At 31.9% G+C, this 22,244-nt stretch overlaps 1 protein-coding gene across 1 annotated transcript; it reads right to left on the bottom strand.

Moving 5' to 3' along the window:
• Positions 1–6,343: 6,343 nt before the first annotated feature.
• On the bottom strand, positions 6,344–7,664 carry LOC118055152 (transcription factor MYB59). Its single transcript, XM_035066975.2, has 3 exons — positions 7,391–7,664; positions 6,998–7,127; positions 6,344–6,888 (listed from the first exon to the last, which is right to left on the bottom strand). Exons 1-3 carry the CDS (start codon positions 7,527–7,529, stop codon positions 6,522–6,524), a joined length of 636 nt encoding a protein of 211 aa, XP_034922866.1. The 5' UTR covers positions 7,530–7,664; the 3' UTR covers positions 6,344–6,521.
• Between the last annotated feature and the right edge of the window lie 14,580 nt (positions 7,665–22,244).

Here is a 22,244-nt window from a genome sequence, read left to right as displayed (position 1 = left end):
TTTTAAAAATAAAAAAAGCTTCATTTTGATGCATTTTTAAGCAAAAAACACTTGAAATCACCACCGTTACCACAATCCCAAACAAGCTTTAAGTGGGTCCTAATGGTTTGTCCACAAACATTGATTAAGGTTGACTCTAGAGCTTGCCTTTGATTTGAAAATTTTTCCTGAACCCATATTTTCCAAACCAATGACACCCCTCTATATATTTATAATCCTTCTAATGGTGTCCCTTCTGTCTACAAATGTCACACCATCTTGGTGTCACTCTATAGTCCCTAGGGTGTAATCTATTACAACTATCACAATATAAAAGAGTATCCAATCCACGTGCCATAATTCTTGATGAACTACCCCTTCAAACTGTCCTAACTCTACCAAAAGATCTCCCTAGTCCAAAACTCAATAAATTAGTGTTAAATAAGGTAATTTTTTAATTTAAAAATAATAAATTTAAAGAAAAATTAGTATGAACATCCCCAATAAATTAACTTAAATTTTGGATGATATAAAACAATAAATCGATATGTGAAATGTTAAATAAGCAGCCAATCATGTAAATTCGCCAATTAAGTAATATAATTATTTAGAATTTTTTTAATAAATTGTGGTGAAAATAGTTTGATGATAATAATAATATTAATAATATTAATAATAATAGAGTAGAATTATAAATAAAATAATATAATATTTTATGCATGAAAAACACAAATTATTAGTATAGAGCGCACATAATCGCTTTATTTTTACTGAAAGTGGTGAAAACTCTGACAAAAAAATTATTATCATTTTAGATGGAGTACCTAATGAATCAAGTTTAAAAATAATGATGATTTAAGTAAATAAAATAGTGTGCAAATTCGAATTTTGGTGTAAAATTACATATTGTTTAATTTTACGATATCAAGCATAACTTTAAATCCAACTATTGGATCAAACTGAAAACTTACAAGGAGTCTCCTAATATTTTTTATTTTATCTTGAGTGAAAATTTACGTCAATCAAATTCTAGGAAGGCTATACAAATTTACCAGTGATGTGAGAAAATACAAAAAATTAACATGTGGATCATTAATAATGGCAAAATTGTAAATAAGATAAATATTTATTCTTCACCCTTATATAAATTGATATACAATGGGAGTTAAAAGGAGAGAGACCGTAGCTTCTTCTTTTTATTAGATCATCAGATACTCTAGGAAAAAGGTAGCAGCTGGATATGCAGCAACAATATCTTGAAGGATATGCAGTAGCAATAAATTGCAATATCCATTATGTTAGCAATTTGACCGAGTCTTCTAATATTGTGCTCTGTCTTTAGAATAAGTTTGTTTTGTAGTTTACCAACTTAGATTTAGTGTATATCTATAAATATAATACATTGATGTATGACTTAAAGTGTAGAGCCAAGCTTCATCTCACATTCCTCTATTCATATTAAAACTTTACATGGTATCAACCTAACACACATAAAGCTCAAACTTTCTTAAATCGATCCCCTTGTTTCTACAAATTTTCTAATGGCAACCAACACCATTTCTACTCCTATAGCAGTTGCCATCCCTCTATCCACCACTATTTTCATCGAACTTGAAGGTTCCAACAATTACCTCGCATGGAAATGTAGTTTTTTAATCTGGTCTGCGGTTATGATATGGTAGGCTTCATTGATGGTAATGAAGTGTGCCCTCCCAGAAATCTCTCTACTGGTTCATTGAACTTTGCTTATGATGTTTGGTAGAAGAAGGGTGTCTGTCTTCTATGATGGATACTTGCCTCCATTTCTGAAAGGTTGGTCTCCACCATTTATGGATTGACCACATCCAAGCAAGTTTGGACTACTCTTCAGAATTCTTTTTCATCCCAATCAAGATCCCGCATCTCCTATCTTAAATGTCAACTACAAATGCTGACTCAAGGAGGAAAAACTTGTTTTGCATATCTTTATACTGCCAAAACTTTTATTGATCAATTGGCAGCAGCTGGCAAACCTATAGATGATCAAGACCTCATCAATTTTCTTTTGATTGGTCTCCACAATTCCTATACCCCATTTGTTACCTCATTAACTTTCATCTTGAAACACTGAGTTCATATTTGAAGATTTTCAAACTAAACTTTTAGGCTTTGAAAACTTCTAGAAATCAATCAGTTAGCTACTACTTCAGATAATGGTCATTTTGCCTTTGCTACCTGTAAACCAAAACTACAAGCTTTTATTAGAAAACCAAAACTATCAAATCCTCATCCTCCATAGAATAATAGATCTCCTACTTTAGAAATTCAGAACACTCATTTCATCTGGCAAATCTGTGATAAACTTGGGCACCTTGCTATAGATTGTTTTCATTGTTTTGACTATTCATATCAAGGCAAGTATCCTCTTTAGGATCTAGTAGCTATGGTAAAAAACACTAATATCAAATATGATAATCAAGTGTGGTACATGGACAGTGGAGCCAATGCCCGTATTACCTTTGATGCATCTAAAATCGCCAATCAGCAGCCTTTCTGTGAGTCTGATTTTTTCACTGTTGGCAATGGTTCAGGTTTGAAAATCCAAAACATTGGCTCTTCATCCTTTCAATTTGGTCACTCTAGTTTCCATCTAAATAAAATTCTTCATTGTCCATAAGCAGTTACCAATCTTATTTTTGTTAATCAATTTTGTTTGGATAATAATTGTTACTTCATACTAACTGCTAGTGATTTTATCATAAAGGAGAACTTGACAAGCATGATTCTATTGGGAGGTGTGGTTGAAAATGACCTATATCCACTAATTGGGTTCCAGTATTCTAAAAAAACCCTCATATGCCTGTCTGCCAACATTGGGGTTCATACTATAACTACAACTCGACACTCCAGACTATACCATCCTTTTAATGCCATTTTAGATGTCTTGTGTCGTTTCAATAAACTCTATATCCTGGCTCATTCCAATAAATTAGATTTTTGTTTAGCTTGTCAACTTGGCAAAGCTAAACAACTCCCTTTATTTATCTCTCATTGTCAATCCTTCATTCCTCTAGCCTTAATTCATTTTAATATATGGGTTTCCCTTGTTAAATCAATTGGTGGCTGTAAGTATTATGTTTTATTTGTTGATGATTATTCCTACTATTCGTGGCTATATCCTTTGCAATAAAAATCTGATGTCTTTACAACCTTTATTACATTTAAAACAATTGCAGAAAACCTCTTTTCCACCTCTATTAAACAATTACAAACATACAATGGTGGTGAGTTTACCTTTAATCAATTTAAAACATTTTGGATAGCACAAGGAATCCATCATAGGCTAACATGCCCTTACACGTCTCAACAAAATGGAATCATAGAACGAAAACATGTCCATATTCAGGAAATGAGACTCATGTTACTTGCCAAATCTGAATTACCACCTCAATATTAGGTTGATTCCTTTCTTATTTCTATGTTCTTGATAAATAGACTACTTACACAGGTCTTAAAGAACCAAACACCATACTTCTTACTTCACAAAATTGAACCACAATATATGGACTTACGTATATTTGGTTGCACATGTTATCCCCTTCTAAAACTATATAATGACCACAAACTAGCATTTTGAAGTAAGAAATGTCTCTTTCTGGGATATTCCAACTATAAAAAAGGGTATAGGTGTCTTGACTTAGCCACCAACCATGTTTACATCTCCCGACATGTGGTGTTTGATGAGCACAATTTCCCAGCTAAGGAATTGGTAGTGTTCAACTCACCTTCAAATAAGAATTCTACTGCAAGTAAGTATTTGATAATCCCTACTTCAGTTATGTCAAGTTCATTATTATCTCCTACACATTCTACAGATATCCAATCTCAATCTCTTACATCTGATCCTGAAAGTCTTAGTATAGTTCCCTATATACTAGACACCTATTCACCAGCCTCTGCCACTCTTAACTCTCTATCTTCAAATCTTGAAAATATTCTGACCCATAAAAATCCCTAACCAACCAAATATTATGCCCTCTATCTCCCATACCTTAGCTGCATCATTAAGTTTGGTTACACATGTGGACTGTCCTGACACTCAACATGACTAGCTTGTTGCAACTATTATATAAACACATTCCAAAACAGGCCACTCACGACCAAAACAGTACTCATATTACCAACTATTCTACTATAGCCGACACCCTTTACAAGCCTTTTCTGCATTCCATGAAATTGTTAAGCCAACCTGTTATACAAAGGCTGTATTGGATTCAAAGTGGCGTGTTGCAATGGGCAGAGAAATTGATGCATTAATGGAGAATGACACTTGGTCTTTATGCCCACGTCCATTTGGTAAATGTGTTATGCGCAATAAGTAGGTATACAAGGTGAAAAGAAAACTTGCTGGTAGTGTTGAGCGTTTCAAAGCTCGATTTGTGGCCAAATGGTATGATTAGAGAGTGGAATTGATTTCCATAAAACTTTCTTTCCTGTGATAAAACCTACAATAAAACCAACAACCATCAACTTGGTTTTGGCTATAACAGTTCAATTTCATTGGCCTATTCGGTAATTGGATGTGTCCAATGCCTTGTTACCTGACTTTCTTGATGAAGAAGTGTTTATGGAACAACGACAGGGCTTTATTGATGATACAAAACCTAATTTTGTCTGCAGATTTCACAAATCTTTATATATCCTCAAACAAGCTCCAAGAGCATGGTTTCAACGTTTATCTCAACAACTCATTGAACTTGGGTTTAAAGAATCAATAAATGACTACTCTTTATTCACTTTACATACTGACAATACAAAACTTTTTGTCTTAATCTATGTAGATGGCTTTTTGGTCAACGGTTCAAGCTTTATCAAAATTGATACTCTAATTCGAAGCATGCAGAGCATTTTTCATGTCAAAGATCTTGTTTCATTATCTTATTTTTTAGGTGTGGAAGCTGATAGAAATTCATAAGGCCTTCATTTATGTTAAACCAAATATATTTATGATCTATTACATTGCACCAAAATGGTTGAAGCCAAGCCTCTTATCTCTCCTACTGTTTTAGGTGCAAAGTTATCTAGCTTTGATGGTGAAGTACTCTCTGATCCCACATATTATAGACATATTATAGGGGATTTACAGTGTTATGTAATCACAAGACCGAACATAGCATATGTTGTTAACCAATTATGTCAATATATGCATCAACCAAGGTCATCACATTGGCAGGCTATGAAAAGGGTTCTACGTTATTTGAAAGGAATAATCAATGATGGTTTATACAACACTCCTTCTTTCCTTGACATTCATATATACTGTGACTCCGATTAGGTAGGCAATCCTGATGACAGAAGGTCTCCTAGCGGTTATGGAGTGTTTTTGGGTTGTAACTTAGTATTTTGGAGTTCTAAGAAACATGTTGTGTCCCGCTCTAGTACAAAGGCAGAATACCATTCAATGGATCTAGCTACTGCTGAATTATACTGAATATGAATGTTATTCAAAGAGTTGGGTATTTTTATTTCATCTACACCAACTCTATGGTGTGACAACATTAGTGCAATTGCTCTAGCATCAAATTCAATGTTCCATGCTCGAACAAAACATGTGGAAATAGATTACCACTTTATTCGAGAGAAAGTCTGCAATCGTGATGCCAAGGTCCAACACATCTCGACGCTTGATCAAGTAATTGATATTTTGATGAAAGGACAATCTATTCAACGATTTCAAGTTCTGAAGCTCAATTTAATGGTTTGTTCGCGCCCATCAATTTGAAGGGGGGTGTTAGATCATTAGAAACTCTAGGAGAATGACAACAGCTGGATATGCAGCAACAATATCTTGAAGGATATGCACCAGTAACAAATTGCAATATCCATTCTATTAGCAATTTGATTGAGTCTCCTAATATTGTGCCCTCTGTTTAGAATAAGTTTGTTTTGCATTTTACCAACTTATAGTTACAGTGTATATTTATAAATATAATACATTGACGTATGGCTCAAAGTACAGAGCCAAGCTTCATCTCACATTCCTCTGTTCATATTAAAACTTTACACTTCTTCTCTCTTATTCTTCATTTCTTCAAGTTTAAATCATTCAGGGTATTTTAGGAGGATTATATATATATATATATATATATATATATATATATATTAGAAAGTCTAGAGAGAGAATCAATTCAAGTAAACAATATTGGTGCAGAGGATATTCTCATTCCCCTGTGAATTTTATGAGATAAAAAATATAGTTGAAAGACTTATGAAGCAAAGAAATATCAGTAAACAGAAACATCTATATAATTGTAGAGTTACAATAAATCCAACCCACAATCTTTAATAAAAGTTCATCATCATTTATTAAATTATTATAAAAATAATGTTTCAACATCCTCTAAGCAAGTTAGACATGAGTAAAATATGTCACAATCAACATTTTCTAACCATTATTAGAAACTGTACCCTCTACTGTAAATATTCTTTGAGTCCTGTCCAAAAGAACAAGTTGTTGCTTGATTTTGCATGGATATCTTATTTCAGTTACTTGTATGAGTAATTTAACCTTGTGGATGATCATCTAAGTTCCACAAGCCACCCCATAGAGCATAATAATCCTCATCAACAAAGTCTGCCCAAGATGCGACATCTTGAGTCATCACAGGCGAGCATTGCTCCTCCAAATTGTGGTACATGAAATACATTTCTTGTGCTTCATGCATCTTAACCTGATCAATGGTGTTGACCATTTTCATTTCACCTGCTTCTATCTGCTGCTGCTGGTGTTGCACTTCCTGTTTGAGAATCAGAGCTTTTCGTTTTTCTTGTTTCTGAGAGGATTTATCTTTCTTCTTGAAATGGGTTCTCCAATAGTTTTTTATCTCATTATCTGTTCTACCAGGCAAGTGTCCAGCAATAGTTGACCACCTGGAGATGTATGGAATATTAATAATAGTTTATAGAGAAATGAAAATAGACAGAAAAAAAAAACCAAGAAAGAAAGATTTTATAAAGGGAGGGATCAAAAATGCATTACTTGTTGCCCCAGAGAGCATGTAGTTCTATAATGATGCCTTCCTCTAGTGGTGTTATTTGGCCTCTCTTAAGTCCTGGCCTAAGGTAATTCACCCACCTCAGTCTGCAGCTCTTTCCACTCCTATTCAAGCCTGGTAAAACCAATAATAGGTTAAAGTTAAGCACTAAAACAATTAAACGTCCGTAGATTTATAATATCAAAAGCTGGAGGCATGATCAGTGTCTACCAATGAATGATAAACTCTAAATTCTGCCTCTGCCACCCAAAAATTAAGAGTTTATGTATATAATTAATTTACTAATAGCTAGTGGCTTTCTTGTTTTTATCTCTCTCCCTTTAATTTTCTGTGATTACCTTTGCCAAACATGAAGCCTAGCTAGAAAGAGAGCTTACCTGAACACCTAGAAACAAAACTCCACCTTCCCTCACCGTTCAAGCTCACATATTCACTCAGCAACTTATCCTCTTCAGGAGTCCAAGGGCCCTTCCTCCACCCTTGCTTAGCAATTCCCCTACCCATCATTGCTACCATATTGCTTTACTTTTGTCCAAAACTGTATGTTGTCTCAAATTTGCATGAAACGTGCACATAGTCTTCCCCTATATATATACCTCCTCAATCAGTCATGCAGCTAGAATCCTCAATTTTATTTTACAAATTAAAATGATGATCTCATGAGCACTAGCGTCTTCCTCCATTATTTTGGCTTCAGGTTCCTCAGTGCAATCATTCCTTCCCTCCTATAATATGAATCCATGTGTTACTATATGCTTACCCAGCTCACTATCTCTTAGCCAATCAGCAGTGTACAATTGTCTCTACTAGATCTTTGCTACCGTACTGTATATCATCAGCATAAATCCAAGCAATAATGCTTGTTTTCTAGCTATGATAGTGAGATTATAGACAGCATAATCTTTATTTAGAGATAAAAGAAAGTTAGTGGGGTTGCTGTTGTTTCCTCGAAAACAGCTTGTGCTCCAATGCCATTACACCATCTGTTGACATAAACTATCCTTAAACGCATGCTTTAGAAATTGTTTAATGTAAATGGTGTGTATTTTAATAGCTGATGAAGGTTCTAGGATGCCAAATAAGGTAATGGGGCATTTAAATATGCCCGGAACAGTCGACTTAGATGAGTCACCTAAGCTACATCCGGCTTTTGGGATGACTATAAGTAGCATTTTTAGAACATTAGGGCATAAATTAATTGGTTAGACTTAATTTTTTATGTTGTAAATGCCTATATATAGGTAATGATAGTTATCAGAAATTATTTCATTAGTATAAAGGTATGAAAGATGCATTTATAGAGTGAGTTCAAGATCTTGTTAAAGAACTCGAAGATCATACTAAGAAAAGCTTGATTTGAGAGCGCGAAAAAGAAGTCGAAAGCAATGTCTTCTCCTATGGCCATCTCTTTTTGTGTGTCAAGTATACCTCTAATTCTTTGAATTCAACCTCTCAAATTACCTAATTTTCTGGGCACAATCAGCCATCCATGTGTTTAGTGATCACTTGGAGACAGCCAAGTTTGAACTCCAAATATTGCAAGTTGGAATCCTTGACGACTATGTTTACCCTTTGACAAAACCTAGAAGATATTATGGAAAGGTCTCTAGAAAGATAGGTAGCTAGATAATTACGACATCATGGAGCCCCCCATAGATCACCTCATATAGAAACAAAATTCCACGGAGTTGAAAAAAGTAAAATTCCTGCTCTACTAATTATGTAAGTACAAATGGCTAGTGTTTATGGCTGAAGCAAAGTTCTATCGATAATCCATGGACGCTTTTAAATCATAATTATACAAGAACAAATGGTCTCCCTGGCATCTTTGGGTGTATTATGATGTAGAATCTAACATCTATTGGAAAACGTTGGCATGATAGTTCACCCACTACAACGTGGAGAAGAAACCAAATGGATGCCAAACTTAACCTCGTCGGGATGATGCGGTTGTTTCCATATGAAAAGTCAAGGTTCAAGCAATTAAATGGAAATGTGGTGAGAGGAATTATGTTCGGTCGAAATAAAAGAGATTTTTGTTTGAATTGTCGTGTAAACCCTAGGATGAAAAAGATATTGAAGTTAATAAATATTAAGAATATAATTGATGAGTGGAAGGGTTCAATTGAATACATTAATTGAATTAATTAGGAGTTTAGTTGATAAAGGATGAAATTGGAAACAATAATAAAGAATTAAGGAGTTTAGTAAGAGAAGGAATTCTAGGGTGAATGTATAAATAAGAGAAATATTGGGGTCAATGTATAAATAAAAAAAATGGTGGGGTCAATGTAAAAATAGGAGAAAATAAAAAGGGGTTAATGTGGAAATTTAGTAAACATTAGGGACTAAGGTGGTAAGTGGCATCCTTCTGTGCAATAATTGTCAAGTATCAACCAGATTTTTGGACTATAGTGGAAAATGCATAACATTCATTATAGTAGCAACACAATTTTAGTAGTTACATAGAATTCAATGCAATTCTGATTCTTACTGCTGTATGTGCAATTACACCTTGAATATGCAGTTCCCTGGGGATTTGCAAGAGTTGTGGCGATCCAAGGATGATAACATGCTCAGGATGTTAAGGAAGTGGATTAGTCAAAGAAGATGACCTTTAAGTTTTACCCTTACAGATGATTTGCACGAGTCCATGGTGAAAACCATTAGATACTCTAAATGTCAAGCTAGAGGTCGGTTTTGACGCCCTGATTGCTCCAGAGCATAATCAGGTTAAGTACATATAGGCCTTAAAGGATCAAACTTTTTTGCATTTCTTCAGAACTTGAATGTACCCCAACATTTGCAAGTTGTTATAGTTATTTTGTTGCCTGGGCTAGAATTAATTACTTGGGACAATAGAGAAATGCATGAAGTTCCTTGTTAAATGGATCATGTTAGTTAATATCCCCTAGTTATCAGACTTATTCATTAATCACCAGTAGATTCTGACTGATTGTGGACTACATTGTGAGAAATATAAACACTAGTTTGGAATCCATATATGATCTAGAGAAGAGGGATCAGGCTCCATTAATATGCTATAACCCTCATACTAATTACTTTCATGAAATGTCATCTTGGTTTCCATCTTCTTTTATATCCCATCTTGTGTGGAAGATAAACATTAATGGTAGTCTTGAATTATACATGATGTTTCATTTCGCAACTATGGGCCAAGTCCTTATATTGAGGAAATACATAGTTGCCAAGAAAGATGCTGCTTCCCCTGCTGTGGGTTTTAAATATAGGCTTGTGGGTGTGACACATCAATTTTAATATAGATGTTCAGGCTAGCTTATGTGTATTTTAATTAATCTCAATTAATGATCATGTAAATCTCAAGTAGTCCTGAGATTTATAAGATTCGAACTAGTGATTTCTAACAAGTAAATCTAAAACCTGATCAATTGAACTTATACCCCACAAGATTTCAGCTGAGTTTTTTTTATACAAGGTAGCGATGATTGTTCTCAATGGGTTTTCTTTATGCAAGGTAGCGATGGTAACAATCATGGATTTTGCAAGAAAGGGTTAACCGTCAATTGATTGCCCTTAATAGAGCATTCTTTGCGTGCAAAACTCTGGCATCTAAATAAAGACCAGCAGTCATGAAAGCATATATGACTTTAAATGTCTGGTTGGCAGGTAGGTTTGTGTTTTGATGGCATCTAGCCAAGTCAGGAAAGCATCAATGCATTGCCTGAACTGCAATCTTTACCGAAAGCACATATTGATGCTTTGACTCCATGAACACACATGAGCTTTCGAATTTTTGTCAAGACATGATTGCGAAAACTCAACAAAGGAAAAAAAAAAAAAAAAAAACTCTTCTTTCTAATATTTGTCTACCTACTTTAATCCATAAAACCTTATAAAAATCCTTAGTTAAGGTTTTTCCACAGCATCGTCGTGGGGATCTTTTCATAAAAGAAATTTGGTTATTTTTGGTTTCAAACAGGGGATACCCTCTCAGTCTAATCATTTATATGATCCAATTACGTCTCAATTTGCCTTCACCTAACACGGGAGGGTGTGAAAATGTAATATGAAGGGATCAAATCTTTTGTGCGTGATATGTACATGGAGCAATCAATAGAAACAAATCAACAAATCTTTTTTTTTTAATGCTTCTTGCTTTGATCTTAAAATAAAGATATCCTCGAATTAGATTTTACGCTCTAAATCAATTTTAAAAAATTTTAAATGTTATTTATATAAAAAATGATGTATTTATATTAAAAAATATTTATTACAATATTTTGATTTGAATCCTATATGATAACATTAAAAATAAAAATAAACTCAATTACTAACCGGTCTAAAGATTTTCTTTTAGCATAGTTAAAAAAATATTAAATGTAACACAATAGAGAAAATATTTAAGGATATAATATGATTTTACAAGTCACCGATGACAACTATTACATGCAAGTCACAAATACCATCTACAACTCTTATTTTGCAATTCTCATTTGCAATATGCAAGTTATGGATGGCATCTACTACATTATTCAAAATTAATACTTAGAGAGCCTTTTTCTTCCCTTTTCTCTTTTTCTTTCCTCCTCTCTCTTTCTCCTAACAGCAACCCTCCCACCCCTCTCCCCAGTCTCAGCGACCGTCTACACTCCCAAAAAACCATTAAATCACCCATCCCTCCCCTAGATTGCCACCCCTCTCTCTTTTTTCCCACCATGGTTCAACTAATTTTTTACCAAAACAACCACTACCGGTCACCATCACCACCTATATTATACATTTAGATGTATATTGAACACTTTTTCTTTATCAGTTTGATGTAATTTATGTTAATGTGTGTTAATTTGATTTCATACAATGTTAGGGTTTTGAATTAGAGATTAGGTTAATTAGATTGTGAATTAACAAAATTATTTTGTTAGAGTTAGTGTTGATTTAGGTTAAATTATGGATTATATTGAATTATGTATAAAATAATAATATTAGTTATGAAATACATGAATTTGATTGATAATTTTTTTATGGTAGCGAAATTTGATGAATGTAGGTGTTTGCCTATTAATTTAATGAATTTGGGTTTTAACCGATTATATTACCGTTATGGTTTTGTTGATAAATTATATAATTTGATTAATCCAATTTTTTTATGGTAGCGAAATTTGATGAATGTAGATGTTTGCCGATTAATTTGATGAATTTGAGTTTTAGTCAATATATATTACCGTTATGGTTTTGTTGATAAATTAGAATTAGAATTATGTTTTGTTGTGTTGTTTAATGGAATGTCTGGTAATTTAATAATAATATTATTTCATGGTGGTATCATTATTAATATTGTTAATGGTATCACTTATAATAGAGAAAGCCATGAGTTCCTAAATGCTACATTACACATATCCTTTAACAAGTTATTTAGAATGTTATGTAATTGACTTGGCTGTAATATATTTGAAATAGAAGTTGAAAATACTTAGAGGATGTTGCAAAACGAGGTCAATCAAGCTCGTTATGTCAGTGTACTAATCTATAGTAATGAAAGTGTGAATTCAATATTTGGGCTGGATTTATGAGGATTGATGTGACAAATGATAAATATATTGGAGCTCTACTTGAATAGTAGACCTAGACAAAAAAGCTCTTCTGGTAGAGAGTTAAGCTAGGTTCCAAGTAACTCATAGAGAATCACATAAGCATCACAAACGGCTGGTCCATGTAAGTTAGGTAGTAATGCAAATAGACATTTGCTCTATATTGCTATGGAAAATCTAAACCATGTGATGATGAATATGACTGTCACTTTGATAGATTTGAGGTTGAGGAGGAGGATGGGGAAGATGGGGAAAATAAGGATGATGGGGATGGTGAGTTAGTTAAACCTGTTAATTAATACATGGCTCTTCATGCTCCTAAATTTGAGGTTAATAGTCATAAGCATTTGAGCTTATCAGTTGATGAATTGGAGGCTGGAAGGAAATTTAGAGATAAGTCTAAATGTATTAATGACATAAAGTAGTGGCATATAAAGAACTCATTGAAGTAAAAGGTCTATCGTTCAACTAAAACTTATGTTCAGTTACAATATGTTCAGGAAGTGGTTTGTAGATGGTATTTGCATAGGGGATATCACAAAAGGTCTAATTCATGGGAAATTTTAAAATTGAAAGAGTCATACTCATGTTAGAACACTCTTGTTTTGTAACGCCATCGTCAAATTGACTCAGATTTTAATTGCTAAGGTGATGTTAAGAATTGTGAAGAGGGATTTAAGCACGTGTTATAATGATTCAAGGTATTGTGGTAAGGGATTAAAAGTATGAAGTCTCCTATTAAAAGGCGTCAATGGCTAGAAAGAAAATATTAGAGTGATTATTTGGTACACATGAAGAGTTATTTCAAAGTCTACCTAAAATATTACTAGTCATCAAAGATTTAAATCCAAGAACAATCGTCATTTTGGATCATAAAATGGTTAATGGCAATATTTAGAAAAGAATTTTAGGCATTTGGTACTCCAATTGATAAGTTCCAATATTATCATCCTCTAATTAGTATTGAGGGTACTCACCCTTATAATAAGTAGAAGGAAAAGTTGTTATTTGCAGTTGCTTATGATGCAAATAATGGAGTTTATCCATTATCTTTTGCTATTGCTGAAAAAAAAAAGAACAGTAATTGAAATTAGTTTTTAGATTTGCTTCATTAATATGTGATTGGTGGTCACATTGAGTTATGTATTATATCAGATACACAAGTGAAAATTAAGAATTCTATGGCATATATTTTTTTCAAGCCTATTAGATATCATTGATATTATTCATAACACTTTGTGCGTAACTTCAACAGTAATTTAAAAAATATTTCCTTGAAAAATATATTATTAGAATGTGTATAAATCGTTCTAAATTTGATATTTTACATGAGGATTTGATGGAGATTGATAATACAATCAGAGCATAGCTAAAAGTTGAACCTAAAAAAATGAGCATTGTCATATGATTTTGGTGGTTATCATTATGGCAATACAACAATGAATTTGTTAAAGGTTTTTAATAATGTTTTTAAAATTGTATGTGGCTTACCTGTCTTGGCTATAGTAAAGATAATATTTCTTAGGTGTAATAAATATTTTATGGAGCATAAAGAAAATTTTAAATATTTTTTGAGTCGTGATATCTTTATTTAATCTTGGAGGCAGGATATTTTAGCTTGAGACACCTTCAATGGCTGGTGTGATAAGAGAAGTGTGGGAAAATAATTAACATCAATGAAGCAACTTGTACTTATGGCAAATGACAATTGTATCATTGACTATGTTCACACCTAATTGCATGTTACACTTTACAAAATATGGACTATGTGCAATTTGTTAATGATTTCTACTTCAACTTGTCATACAAAAATGCACATAGTCCTCGTTTTTAACTCTTGCCTTATATATTGTTGTGGCCTACATATACTAGTTCAAATGTATATTGATGTTAAACTAGATGACAAATGGATAGGGGTCAAATGAAATTCACTCATCTACATGAAAAGATAGGTGCTAGAGAAAGGCACTCACTAAATAGATATGGCATATACGGTCAAATGGGTTATAACAAAAAAACTTGTGAAACTATACAACGAATGTTATTTTCTTTGTATTTTTAAAAATTACATAAACTTCAATTATTGTTTTAAATTCAATTATATAGATGTTCAATTGTATTGCAAAGGCTAATCATTTGTTGATATAAGACCTCTAGGGAGATATGGTTCGACTAAAGAAGGTATTACTGCTTCTAAGAGTGCCGATAGGCAGGACCACCTGGTTGTTGAGGCAGATCATGATGTAGGTCAATTTATATATGCAGGATCAACATCGTTCCAATAATATTTGGAGAGGAGAGGTCAAATCTTTAAATTAGTAGAATTTTTAAATTACTATTTGAATTAAGCATTATTAATTATTAAATTTTAATTGTTTAAATTACTAAATTTCTTGATATTCATGGAGGTGATCCTATAACACTTCGACAACATACCTTGATGGAATTGCATGAACGTGTCCTCGTATTTATTATCGACTCTGGTTTTTATGAGATCAACCAACTACATAGTATACATTTTGACCACGTATTGATTGTAACTTTGGTTGAGCGATGGAGGGTTGATTAACAAAGATGCTATATGTGATTGTCTATTAGGATGAGTATATCCAGCCAGTGCTTATAAGACTGATTACATGAAATTGACATAGCTAAATAGAAATTTTAAGACCCCCAACAGATGGAATAAAGGACTAGTTGATTATGTATGCTCAAACATACATATTACATATGTTATGAGGTGGTATTTTCATGAGTACAACTGGTAATATAGTATCATTGTTCTTTTTTTACACTAATTGAGGATTTCTAGGTCAATCCTAATCACAGTTAGGGATCATCCTTATATATCTATACTGGAAACTATATAAAACATGTTTAAAAAAACATAAGATAAATTGTTGGGTGTTTACTATTTCTTCAGGAATACTTATTTTAATTTCTTTAATTATTATAATTAATGGAATTTTAAATACTAACCTATAATTGTCAATATTGATTAATATAACTCTAGTCATGGGAACATATTCATATTCGATTTCTGGAGAGTTGAGAAAATAATGTGTAACATTGTCACTCAGAGGCCATTATCTATTGGTTCTAGGTAATAATGAAATAAAAGTGATTCTAATCAACATGTTAATTATATAACTCAAATATAAAAAAATATACTAACTTTGTGTCTTATCATGTTAGATAATGTGGGGCTAGATATTTTATGATAAATTTCACTCATATCTATGAGTTTTATAGGATAAGTTGGACAACAACAATATTAGGTATGTGTTACAAATGTATTGAATTTTTTAATATTTGAACATAAATTATTTAGTTTTGATTTTTTATCTAATATAATTCTTTTATATGTTATGATATGTTACATGGATGTCATATATAAAGAACTTGATACTTTTAGCTTTGCCTATATATCATGAGGGATTTGACCATTGATTAGCACATATCTCATGCACTGCTTCAACATTGTTGAAGTGCATTATCCAGATCGGGTAATATGCTTGGTTGGTGATTCATGCATCATAACTAGATCTTTAGAATACTAGGAGAGATCATGTTTTTAGGAGTGACATGCTATGATTGATGTAGACACCTATATGCGATGATATCTGTTCATTATGTGTTGTTTCATTACACCTATCTAGTCATGTTTCCCGAGGCATCCACGCAATCTGATGCATCCTTGTTATCCGAGACAAGATTGATTGGTATATAATATTATTTTACATATAACATTTATTAAATACTAGATTAATGTTATTATGAATGATGACTACTAATTGGTTTTTATATATATATATATATATATATATATATATATATATATATATATATATATATATCACTTTCTATGGGAGCTTGGAAAATAGTAACGACTATCCATGAAAGTATCAATGAGATTGGACATATTGTGGCCAACACTACATTTAATTTATGTCATGGAGGACTTCAAGATGTTGGTAAGGATGCGAGCCTTGAAGTGCTTTAAGCGAAAGATGAGATTGTTTATCGTGGGAATGTTGGGGATAGAGGTTTGTCCATAAGCATCCAGGCCCATCAACAAGTTTCCCAGGTCTATCCATAAACTAGGATGATATGGATCCTCCTCACACCTATATGAATATTTCAAACCTACCTTTAAATTGACGAGTTGGGGTGATGCTCCAAGCCTATTTATGAGTGCTTCAGGCCCTTTTACGAGCTGGAGTGATTATTAGATATAATTACTTGTTATTTTATGCTATGAGAGTTATGAATAAATATATATTAGCTTAATTTTAATAAAATATTATGTTAGTCATCGCTTTTTTACTTATAATTAAAGATTTTACATGCTGCTTATATGAATTGTGTTTTGATGCTAGAAAACAAATTATTTGAACTATATGTATTATGGGTTTTCTTTTATGGGGGGGGGGAGCTAATGACAGAATAGATGTCCTAGGTCTCTTAGTTTACTTGCAAATAACATGTGTGACTCTCAAGTCACAAATAAAGAATGTGATTATCGAGTCGTAGATGGTATACGTGACTCTTATATCATAAATATTATTTGTGATTTGATCAAGTGTATTGGATCCCTAAATATATTTTCGCCTATGATATTTTACTAAAAAAAAATTAATTTTGCTAAGTTCCCAAAAAAAAATACCATTGGTCTAAGCCTTAAAGAGTTGATGCAAATGAACTTGATCAATTGAAATACTGATGTGATCATTATCAAGCCACTAGAACTTGTGGACAAAGTTATTCATGTGATCCCTAAATTTTTTTGCAATGAATTTTACCCTAGAAAATAGTATATTCAATTCACTTTCCCAAGTTTATCAATCAAAGGATGAATGGAGCCCACAGCTTGGATGAGTTAGGCCATGTTATCTTAGGGCTGATAATTTTCGCAAAGACAATTATGGTTATATATATATATATATGTACATTCATCCTTACATGTATATTTCAATCTTTGTCACCATGAATAGTTTCATGATAACAAGAACATGTGCAGTCAAATAATTCTTTTAACCTGTAAGCATGACAATATGTTTGTACAATTTTTCTAGCTATAATAGAGTAGCATTTCATCATCGAAGGGGAAAGGCATGAATGCAAGCAAAAAAAAAAAAAAAAATAGTTTGAAAAGAAATTATTATTATTATTATTCTGAGAGTATGAAAACTGACTCAAAAAGACTACATGGGGATTAACTAAATTGTTTTTTGATCATCAAAGAAAAATTAGATATATGAGATTATAATTTTTTATATATATTGATCTAAATAAGGGATTTTAATTGGGTATGAATTTTAACTTGGAGATTTTTTGTTATCTCATTATAACAATTAATTTATTGGAATGGGGAGACCTGCCTCTATCATGTAGCTTAAACCTCTAGCAATTTTTACCACCAATGTGAAAAGTGCATGCTCCTTTCTATCTCTTATATGTTGAGGAAACATTATTGTTTCAAAACTAAAGCATAATTATGTTTTGTTTTTTCTTTTTTGAATATAATTTTTCACCAATAACTATAATGCTTCTAACTGGTATTATTTAATCTCATTAAAATTTTCTTTTATGATGAAGTTGCATATTTGAGGTTTTAAAATATACTTATTTTTGGTTTCTTTCTGATTATGGTACATTAAGTTTAGATTAAAAAAAAAAACAGATGCCTGATTGTGGAAAATTAGTTCATAAGTTCTAGAAAACCCCCACACACATGCATTAGCCTAGCTCAGTCTTCAAGCTAGGTGTATGTTTATTGTAAAATAATATTTTGAGTCATTATAGCAACTATGTTCAGATTTAATTCTTGATTTATAGTGACTAATTAAACATTGATAATGGTGAGAATTAATTATGGTTATTACTATAATTAATTCTTTAACATTTTAACTTTTAAAATTCATTTTAAAAACTAGGGTGAAAGAAGAGTTTTCTACAAGATATTTTTCAATTCTTTACCCACTCTTCCTCATCTTATTTTTAATGTTTTTCTTCTTTGTTATGCTTTATATTTTCTCCCAAATATAGAGCTTTGGCTCACCTTGTTGAGAGATAATTAAGTTCTTTTACTTTAGTTTAAATACCTTATTTAGAAGTATATCTAAACTAAATTAGTGTTGTTAAAATCTTAGAAGACATATTGCAGACATCTTAGTTCACCTAAACTTTTAAAGTTAAGTAAAATAAGCTTTGAACTTATACCCGTACAAACATGCATTCGCCTCATTCGGGCTTTAGGCTAGGCATAGGTGTAGGTTTATTGTAAAATAATATTTTAGGACATTATACCAGCTATTGTTCAAGTTTAACTCTTGATTTATAGTGGCTAATCAAATATTGATAATGGTGGGAATAAATTATTTGTATTACTAGTATTAATTTTCTAACATTTTAGCTTTTAAATTCACTATAAAAATGGTAGTGAAGGAAGCGTTTCCTACAAGTTTTATTTATTTAATTATTTTTACACACTCTTCCTTGCTTCTTTTTTATTTTTTATCTTCTCTTTTTATGCCTAGTGTTTCCTCCAAAATCCAGGGCATATATTCACTTTATTGAGAGATAATTGAGCTCTTTTACTTTGGTTTAAATATCTTATTTAAAAATGCATATACACTTAGATGGTGTTCTTGCAATCTTGAAAAGCATAATCCAAATATTCTACTTACACAAATGAGGAACAATAAAATCTTAAGGACAAAAAGTTTATCCATGAGAACAACAAAAGTTTAAAGTTCTTCAACAAATAAATACCCTTCTTTAAGGCTTGGAAAATGTGATTCCTTTCGCTTGGCACTCTTCTTTTCCATGTTTTCTTGTTGCATCAAACTCCTCCATAAAGTTCATTTCTATTCGTAGATAGAAAAAAAATATTGGACTGTTGATAATCATCCTCTAGGTAGGAATTCCCAATCGCTTTCTTCACCTCACGGTCAACATCTCAACAATATCATTTGTAGGCTAGAAGGGCTGTAGCTAAAAACAAAATAAGTTTCCATTGATAAAAGAGAGAGTGCTTAGACTTGTGGTTTTTATAATGTGATGAATTGGGTCCTCAAATTTCCGCCCCTTGGATCCATTTAAGTTGTTAAAATCGGTAGCAGAGATGGAATCAAAGGGATTTGAATATTTTATAATGAGTATTTAGGTCAAAAAGATATTCAAAACAATTAAAAAAAAATTACATTTAACACTTGCTGATGATTATATTTTTCCTTCATAGTTTAAAAGATTACACATTGCCTCCAAGTCAATGCAGAATTTCGGATTGAGTTGCAATGTCCATCTTACCCTCATATAAATTTTAACTTAAAACCTTCGTATAAATATCTTGAGATCTAATGGCTGTAAGAGAGAGGGACTGTATCGACTTCAAGTGGGAGAGAACCATGGCTGGTGGCTGCTTGTGGCGGGGTCGTTATTGTTGTCATGTTGGTTGAGGAATGTCAGTAAGCATTCCTGTTGGTGGCTGGCGACGAGGAGAGGCAGTTGTTCGCCGTGTGTGGTGCTATTGTGAAGAAAGGGGTTGTTGGATTTGAAGAAGAAAACTGGGTATTTGGGAGAGACTTTTTTGTGTGTTTGGTTTTTTTTTTTTTTTTTTGATTATATGTGTTTTGAGGGGCGGCGGCTGTGAGTCGGTAAAGGGAGTGGAATATGAGAGGTTGAAGGAGAGAGCCAGTGTGTGGGGCTGCTGTTGGCTACAATGGAGTTGTGGCGCTGCTACTGGCGTCGTTTATTCGAGAGGTTGTTACTAGCAAAAGCGAGGATATCAGGTGGTTGTGTTCAGAGAGGGTATTTTTATTTCGGGGTCTTTGCAGTCATTTTACAAAAAAATAATGGCAATCTTGTAAATACTTAATCAATTCTTGTTGAATTTTTTCTTTAAGAGTTAAATAAATCTAATTTTTCCAAAAAGAAAAGGAATATAATAGATTTTGAAACCAAAAGTAAAATAAAAACAAAATCCTCAATAAATTAGTATAGATGAGTTTATTTTTAAGAAAATAATTCCTAATAAATTAAAAGTTTTCAAGTTTTTCTTTCAAATAAGTTCATGCATTTTTAATTTTTCCACTACAAGATTTAACAGTTTTACCGAAGGAATTTTTTCGTCGGCGTAAGACACATATTCCATCGGTAATTAATTTACCGACGAAATCACCGACAGAGAATTTTCGTCGGTGAATCTTTCGTCGGTAATTTTTTGTCCGTCGGTAAATCCGTCAGTGATAATATTACCGACAGATTTACTGGCGGAACAGACGCGTCGGTAAAAATATTTTTTATTACCGACGGATTTACCAACAGATTTATCGACGGAAATTTTCGTCGATAAATTCGTCGGTAATTATTTAAAATTTTTTTTAAAAAATTCATTTTATAAAATTATAAAATAATTAAATTAACATAAATCAACATTGTAAAATATATACTCAAAATGCTTGGAAAAAATAATAAGAAAATCAACTCAAACAAATTTGCAACAAATAAATAAAACAAAAAAATTAATTCAACTAAAAAAATTCATATGAAAAAAATGAAGTTGCGATTGCTAAAAAGTTAAAAATCCTATAAATAAATCAACAAAAAAATCTCATATGAAAAAATAATTCTCACAACAACATTTATACAATTATTAAGAACAAAATCAATTAAAATTAAATAAAAAACAAATATAGTGAAAAAAATCATGAAAAAATAAGAAAAAAAAAATCTTACCTTAATATACTTGCAAGTGAAGCTAAAGAGAAAAAAAATTCGTAAAGCATATTAATTAAAAAAAAACTAAGAGGATAAAAGAAGAAAGAAGAAGAAGACATACCCGAGCATGGAGGAAAAGAGAAGGAGATGAGGAGAGAAAAGAAGAGAAAGAAATAGATATTGATTTTTTTACATATGGCCATGTTTGTTTCCCGAAAAGTAGTTTCCAAGAAACCATTTTCCAAACTTTGTTGTGTTTGTTTGTCATTAGAAAAGTTGGTTAACGGAAAACACTTTCTAGTCAACGGAAAACACTTTCCAGTCAATTTCAGTCAAAGAAAAATTTGACTTGGTTTTCAGGAAAGTGTTTTCCCTTTAGCTGTGTTTGTTTTCCGGAAAGTGGTTTCCGGGAAATCACTTTCCAAACTTTCTTGTGTTTTTTTGCCAGTAGAAAAGTTGGTCAATGGAAAACACTTTCCAGTAAAAGGAAAATTTGGCTTGGTTTTCAGGAAAGTGTTTTCCTGAAAAATTTGGGGGGAAAACACTTTCCGGAAGTTGTGAAAAATTTAGAAATGTCATTATTTGCTGATTATATTAAATTTAATCCTCAAACTTTTGATTGGTATATATATTTTGTTTTGAATATTTATTTTTCAATTTCATCTCTTAAAATTTTATTTTTATATTAACTTTGGTACTTATTTTTATAATTGCTATTTGCTTTTTCCTTATCATATTTTTATTGAAATTTTTTATCTATATATATTTTTTCTATTTCATTCTCATTCAACTTTTTAATTTGTAAGATTTGTTCCTCATTATTTTAATAAGCTATGTATGAATATAGGATATAATAAAAAAAAATTCATCATTATAAATACTTTTTAAATTTCGTTTTTTTTATTGTAAGTGATTAAATATTTTATATATATTAGATAAA

The sequence above is a fragment of the Populus alba genome, chromosome 4, assembly GCF_005239225.2.
Source record: "Populus alba chromosome 4, ASM523922v2, whole genome shotgun sequence".
Taxonomy (NCBI): domain Eukaryota; kingdom Viridiplantae; phylum Streptophyta; class Magnoliopsida; order Malpighiales; family Salicaceae; genus Populus; species Populus alba.
The sequence above is the reverse complement of the archived record's forward strand: the minus strand, read 5'-3'. Positions and strand labels throughout refer to the sequence as shown.